Source organism: Triplophysa rosa, unplaced genomic scaffold (genome assembly GCF_024868665.1).
Source record: "Triplophysa rosa unplaced genomic scaffold, Trosa_1v2 scaffold124_ERROPOS922197, whole genome shotgun sequence".
NCBI lineage: Eukaryota > Metazoa > Chordata > Actinopteri > Cypriniformes > Nemacheilidae > Triplophysa > Triplophysa rosa.
Genome location: NW_026634124.1, coordinates 21,719 through 29,369, shown reverse-complemented (window position 1 = coordinate 29,369; position 7,651 = coordinate 21,719). Strand labels below are relative to the sequence as shown.

At 39.3% G+C, this 7,651-nt stretch overlaps 1 protein-coding gene across 2 annotated transcripts in view; it reads left to right on the top strand.

The window, feature by feature from the left end:
* The window catches only part of ptprr (protein tyrosine phosphatase receptor type R), an 80,179-nt gene extending 73,919 nt beyond the window's left edge, over window positions 1-6,260 (top strand). Inside the window, exon 12 of one of the 2 annotated variants that reach the window (XM_057326751.1) lies at window positions 4,255-6,260. In XM_057326751.1, coding sequence (XP_057182734.1) covers window positions 4,255-4,348 — 94 coding nt within the window. In that variant the 3' untranslated portion in view covers window positions 4,349-6,260. The remainder of the gene's footprint in view (window positions 1-4,254) is intronic. The other variant, XM_057326750.1, reaches the window with a different exon arrangement.
* The last annotated feature ends 1,391 nt before the right edge of the window (window positions 6,261-7,651 follow it).

The following is a 7,651-nucleotide window of genomic DNA, read 5'->3' as shown; positions in this document are numbered from 1 at the left end:
TTGGGCCTAAATTTCCCTGAAAAAAAGCAATAAAGACATATGGGATGTCAAAGCGTGATGACATTCACATTCATTTAGTTCATATACTGTAAAAAAACAACAACTTAAAAACGTAAGTTAAACAACTTCATTAAATGTTTAAGTTGTTAGCTTTATGAGTCAATTAAACAAATTATATTGAACTGACTTAAAAAATCTAGTTGTATTTTTACTCATTTTTTTAAGTTCAATTGACTTATAAAGCTAATTAAACGCAACTTAAAAAATTTAATTGGTGATTTTTGTACAGTGTATGTCACATCATATTTTAATCTTTCTTTGATCTTCCATGAAAAGATTATTATCTTGTTTTTCCCCAATTATCATCATGCAGCAGACACTGTATGAGGAAAAATCTCATGTCAGATGATCATGTAAATGGGTGTGTCTGCACTCTCAACACAAACCTCAAATGCAGATGGTCGCATGCCAAAGTGACTGACTCATTGTTACTGTTAGTTAGATGAAACCTGATACCCACGTGCTCTTGTTTGGAACATAGCACACAAACTTGTGAAAGATCACAGGCATTTTGAATGTGCAGTTATATTTTTGGATGGATCAGCTTTGGTAAGAAAACAATGACTTCTTAAACTTAACAGCTTTTGGAGAAATGGAAACATTTCTTTAGAAATACTGTTTTAAAATCAATGTGAATGTCAAGTATTTCAAATAGCTGTACTGGGCTCTTATAAAGTTCCTAGATGAAAGTTTACATTGCTACTGGCAATCTTCTCATAGTTTGAACCTCCTTTGGTCAATAAGAAAGGTGAGTGGTAGATAAAGTGCACTAATACTCTATAAGGTGTTTGTAACGAAGTCTTAGGAGAAACCTGTCATGAAACAGGTGGAGGAAGAACCCAGATGCAGGCAGGCGGGGTAGAAGGGGTTAACAAAGACTTTATTTCAAACAATTAAAACAAAACAAAAACCCACGATGGGGAAAAACAGAGCAACTCAAAACTAGGAAACAAACTTAAACACTTCCTGTAGCAGGCAGACAAAACAAACTAGGCAAAAACGGTAATCCAAATAATAAGTCCACAAACACCACGAACGCGATAAACAGGAACATGGATAATCCACACGATACAAGGAGGGAAACACAGGGCAGGACACGACACGAAGAGAACGACAATGAACCGACACAGGACTAGGAATACACAGGGCTTATAAAGGGGAACACTAACAAGGGTTGATGACGCAGGGAGGGTGACGGGCAGGTGACAAGACTCAAACAATAATGGGACAGGTGAGAGGGATGAAACACAAATAGAAGCTAACGAGGGAACGAGAGGGCGGGGCTAGGAGACGAGACACCGGAGAGAACACATATTATGTTGTGACAGACAATAATATGCTTCTCTCCACAAATAACAAGAGGTTCTGTCATGGCTCTGCCACAAGACCAAGAAAAAAATGACGAGAGAGGCAGAAACCATGACAGAAGCCCCCCCCCCCTTAATGAACGCCCCCCAGACGTTCACCAAGGGGGTAGACTAACGAGACATGACAGACTGGGTGACAGACAACATCCAACAGAGCAAAGTGAAAATTAACAGGGGCAAACAAGCAATGATTACAAAGGGGTTGGGGTGTGACAACAAAAACAACAAACATGGGACGGGGGGTGGGGGAACAAAAGAGTCCATAGGGGAAGTCCAAAGGGGTTGGGGCCGGGTGGGGGAGTCACAGTCCGAGGAGACGCTCGAGAGCACGGAGTTCTGGGGGACTTGGAGGGGGAGTCCTGGGGGGACCACCGACTGGAACGTCGGCGGGACAAGGTTGGGTGCTGGCTGAGTCACCCGCTGGAAGTCCGGCTGGACAGGGCTTGACGCCGGAGATGGATGGCAGACGGGACGACGGACTGGACGCCGGCCGCACCGGACTGGACGCCGAACTGGACACCGGACTGGATGCCGGCTGCTGCACCGGACTGGACGCCGCTGGATCACCGGCCGGGACGCCGGCTGGATCACCGGACGGGAAGCCGGCTGCACCGGACTGGAAACCGGGCTGCACCGGCTTGGAAGCTCCTTCATGTCACCTCTCCCTCCTTCTCCGCACCACCGGGAGCGTCCCGGTTGACCACGTACCTGACCATATCCGCAAACCCTAGGGGACCCAGCAGCCTCTTCTCTGACGGCGTGAGGTGCCGAGTGAGGCAGCAGTCAAAAATCACTTTTAACTCTGCCTCACTAAACTCGGTTTCCTCCGCCACCACCGAGAATGCTCTGGCGAACTTCCGGTTCCCGTAACTCCCCTGACGGAACCCAAGCAGCAAGTGAGCTTGGTGAGAATGTAGGGACGACGCTGCATTGTCCATGTTTGCTGCCTGCTGGGTTCGGCTGGGTCGGTTCATTCTGTCATGAAACAGGTGGAGGAAGAACCCAGATGCAGGCAGGCAGAGTAGAAGGGGTTAACACAGACTTTATTTCAAACAAAAAACACAAATCAAACACCCACGCTGGGGAGACAAAATGGGAACAGAACTAGCAATACATAAAAACATAAACCAAAAACTTCCCACGTGGGGGACAAAACAAGCGGACAGAATATTCAAAAAAGACTATATAAAACTAAGACAGGACTACACTCAATACACACAAGAAGGCAGGATACATGAAAACTTACTAAGACTTGGAACAGCAGTGAAACAAAACGAATCAGCACAAGACAAGAGACACGAGGTCAATATATAGGGGAATACAAACGAGGGATGATAACACAGGGAGGGTGACGGGCAGGTGACAAGGATCAAACACTAAGGAGAAGTTAATGAGGGAACGAGAGGGCGGGGCTAAAAGACACAACACCGGAGAGAGGGAGAATATGAAAGGCCCACAGGGCCAAAACGTCTCTCTCCACATATAACAAGGGATCCTGCCGTGATTCTGCCACAAGATCAATAAAGCCATGACAAGATGAGGCAGAATCACGACAAAACCAGGGGCCAGGGTCAGTGGCCAACCTTCTTTAATATTACTCAATGTTATTATGTTATTATGATTTGGTGAAGTTGTGTAAATCTTTGACTTATGTCATTTGTGTCGTAATGTTCAATATGTCTGTTTTTTGTTGTTGACATTTTTTCAGGTTTGTTGTTATGTAAAGGATGTTTTTACACTTTGTTTTTAATAAAAAAATCACCTATTGCTAGTACATCCTGGCATAGATATAAGAACTTGATGCCTCATTCAAGAGTTCCAGGGCAGGGTGTCACCAGCCATTCGTAAGTTCTTTCTTAAATGTGAACGTAAATTCCACACTAGAGGCTTAGTAACTACTAGCTAGTTTGTAACTAAATCTGTATGTTATTCACTGGCACCATTTGGTCTTAAGGCAGAACGTAGCCAGTAGTTCGTAAGCTCTCCATAACGTAATGCGTAGTCGCATAATATAACGTTTACCTTTAATAGTCCAATAGCACCCTTTAAATTTGTGAGAAAAAGTTGTGTTGAAATGTTGTGAATTTCAAAACATTCTTGATTTAAACTTATTTTACCTCACATAATAACTATATTTTTTTTTATTAAATTGAACACTATCCTGAATAACATATTTCAAATTAGATTAATAATCAAAAGCTGATTAAAAACAATATTAAATAGAACACTATCCTAAATAACATATTTCAAATTAGATTAATAAACAAATGCTGATTAAAAACAATACAGCCTAATTAACGCAATAATAAATGACGTACANTGCCCCTCGTTATCTTCCTTTGTTTGTTCCCCTATAAATGCCCTCATGTTTCATTGTCCTGTACTTGTGTGTTGCGTTCATGTGCTTTGTTACCTCGTGTTCATGCGTCCTTGTCTTGCCTCATCCTTGCTTTTGTCCCTGAACGTGAGTTTGTTAGTTTTGCCTTAGTTTCTGTTTTGCCCCATAGCGGGAAATTTTTCTTTATCCTTTTGAAAAGCCTTTCGTTATTGTTATTGTGTTCGTCCCCCATCGAGGGTTTTTGTTTTGTTAATATTAAAGTCTGTTGTGTTAACCCCTTCATTCCTGCCTGCAATTGGGTTCTTCTCCACGAGACCGTGACACCTGATTACTGACAATTTCTGGTCTTTTTTTCCCACGCACCTATTTCCTACAGGTGTGCGAGAGTGATCACTGATTGATTGTTCTTACTTTTTATTTAGAACTAACATTTTATATCTGTCAAATAAATGTATTGCAAACTTGCCTCTAATGTGGTGTTTCTCACAGGGGTGGTATGATCCAGACTGAGGAACAATATGAATTTGTGCATCATGCCTTGAGTCTCTATGAGAGCCGCCTTGCCGAAGACCCTGTACAATGAGCTTTCAAGCCAGAGGGAATTCACATTTCTCACCAGTTTTACCTTGAAATAGTATTTCTCAAGAGATCTGTTGTTGGCACTAGAGAAGACAGCAAAATATTATTTCTGAAAACGGATCTTTATGGATTTGGGCTGTGGGCATATGACTGCAAAGGTTGTGAAAATCTCACCTCTAATGCTGTTGTCTGAAGTCCAGTGTTGTCAGCAAATGTAACTGTTATCACATGTAATTCTTACCGTAACCTTTCATTACCATTCTTTATGTTTGTGTGTCATACTTTTTGCTGTCCTCAAATGGGTTTCAGCTTCACTAAGTATAGTTTTTTAATGCAGCATATACAGCATAGGGACCACTTGTGTATAAATGAGCTTTGATTCATTTACACATTCATAGCATCAACTGGGCATTTCAAATACAAAATCATGAAGAAATTATAATAGTTATTTGGCCAGACAACATGACAGACATTGTACTAGTTCTTACTATAGCAGAATGATTTTTAATACTGTTTAGTTCTTGAACATGTGTACTGCTGAATCTACAGCCCTTGCTAAGAAAGTAACTATTAATAACCCATAGAAAGAAAAAATATATATATTTTACTTTCTGGAATACTGCAGTGAGCTAATATCAGTTTAGTATCTCAGAAATATTAAAATAATAATATGTTCCCCAATACGGTTGTAGTGAGATGTTTCATATATCTTGGGACCACATGGGTCTAGCTGCTAATTCTGTTTATGTTGTTGTATGAGGGTGAATATTTCTTGCACATTGGTTTTTCTATTGTATTTATTCTTATGATGATTATTTTTATTACTTGATACTTTTATAAACAATGGATATTGTCAGTGTGCACTGTTGTGCTACAGTATATATCTTCCACTATGTGGCTTTATGTTAGGCAGTCAGTGACTTGTTTTCGTATGTATGCTTTATGATTTTTCTTGTGAATATTGTAAATAATAAACTGTTCCTCATGGCCACATAAATAATATCATATTAGATAGAGATGTATGGATTCCACAATCAGTTTAAAAATACACTTTATGTAAAGATGGTCAATGTAGACATGGTCAGATTTTCTTATAACCTCTTAAGAATTCTGAAGGGGAAATAAAGAGTTTATAATATTGTATACAGTATATATTGTATGTCACGATATCAACTCTCCGGTCACCAGAGATCACATTCACCCGAGTTTTTGACTATTGGACTTCATCTCCCATAATCCTTTGCACACATGATCACCGCTGCACCTGATCACTATTACCGGGACTATATATTCAGTGACTCAACTCTCACTCATTGCGAAGTCTTGTTTTGCCATGGGTACGTTTCTAAGCGTCATTCTGTGTGCTCTTGTCATTCTGTGTGCTCTTGTCATTCTGTGTGCTCTTGTCATTCTGTGTGCTCTTGTCATTCTGTGTATTACCTTGGATTGTTTTACAGTTTTGGATTATTGCTACCTGCCCTGACCTACACCTGTTCGTGTTATTGTTTACCCGCTACCAGCCCCTGATCTACCTGCCTGTTATTACGTATACGATTGTTTGCTGCCTGCCTCGACCCATTGCCTGTTTCATGTTTAACCCGCTACTGCTGGTGATATTATCTCTGTGTCCTACTATTAAAGGAGAATTGCAAATGGATCCGACTCGCCCTGAACACTCATTACACTGTATATGAGAAGGAGGTAGGAAAGGCATAACTTTCCTAATCTCTGCTATCCTGTGTAAATTCTTGTACTAACAACTAATAGACAGTGCTTATGACATTATTTGTTCTACTGTATAACCAATGTTAAAGTATCCTAAGCATAATATCATGTTTACATTTTTGGAAAAGATTATCAATGATAAAGACAAATTATATTAAAGGTCATGGATTAATATTTAGTAAATAATTCATTAATTTCTAAAGGGGGTCAAAATGACAATTTCCACAATTTAAAGCATTTTCAGAATTTAATGAGCAGGTTTCATGAATCTCATAAAATTGCCGGCATTGCAGTGTGTAATTTAGCTTTCCTTCAATTTTAACGATCTGCAAAGTTGTTAATCCAAAAAGTCCATGATAAATTAAGATATTGGCTTCCAAAATAAGGAGTCAACTCCGAACCGCCCAAACAAATCGTTAGGCTTTCAAATCTTTTGAGTGTAACATCGATATGTCACAGTGTAACGCATCCATAACCCCCACCTTCCCGCGAAACAGGAACACTTTGACCTGCCCACTAGCACTTCAGGTAGCATTGCGTATACAACATTTCGAGGAGACACTGTGTTTTGTGCTGTGAACGCAAATGTATTTTGTTTTCGCTGCCAAAGGATGACGATGTGAAGGATCAGTGGCTAAATGTTTTTTTCTACGATACCACTGTAGTACAATTCCAACCTTGTGTTATGTGCTCGTAATTTTACCGATGACTGCTTCTCAAATTTTGGCGAGTTCAACGCGGGATTACCAGCCGCTTGATCCTGAAAGATAAGTCAATACCACCTTTATTTGACCGTGGTAAAGTTAGTTTGATATTGGACATTCATTAGACATTCGGTTTCATACCAATTAAGCTCTTTGCGCCTGTTAAGTTTTGAACCCAAACTAACTCAGATAGACATAAATATATGCCCTTTACGTTGCACAAGGTTTAATTTCTAGAAAAAAACGAAATATAAATTAACCATGAAAATTGATTAAACAATTTAACTACGTGACATTCATCTATAAAACCAGTACTAAAATTTTCAGAAAAACATGCCAGTTATTGCACAAGGCTCCGTTTTTTGGAATTAGCATTTTATGTATTTTATAATAATTGTACAACTTTTAATGTATGTAATTACATAAATCCATTAAACGACAACAGCATTTGAGATAAAGGTATCAAACCAACTGTAACATATTCAGAGCATTATTCCCTATGATGCACAAGGCTTGTTTTTCTGATTTTAAACTGATATTTGTATATACGGTATACTGATTCCTTATTTTTGATGTTTAACACACTGTACCTATTTAAATGCATTAAACTCTGACACCGTTACAGATAAAGGTATCAAACCAACTGTAACATATTCAGAGCATTATTCCCTATGATGCACAAGGCTTGTTTTTTTATTTTAAACTGATATTTTTATATACGGTATACTGATTCCTTATTTTTGATATGTTTAAGGAGCGGTTTCCCAGATAGGGATTACTTTAAACCAGGTCTAGGCCTTAGTTTAATTAGAAAATGTAAGTCGTTTTACTTGTAAGTACTTTTTTCATGTCGTAATTTTTTTTTTGGCAGACTCAAT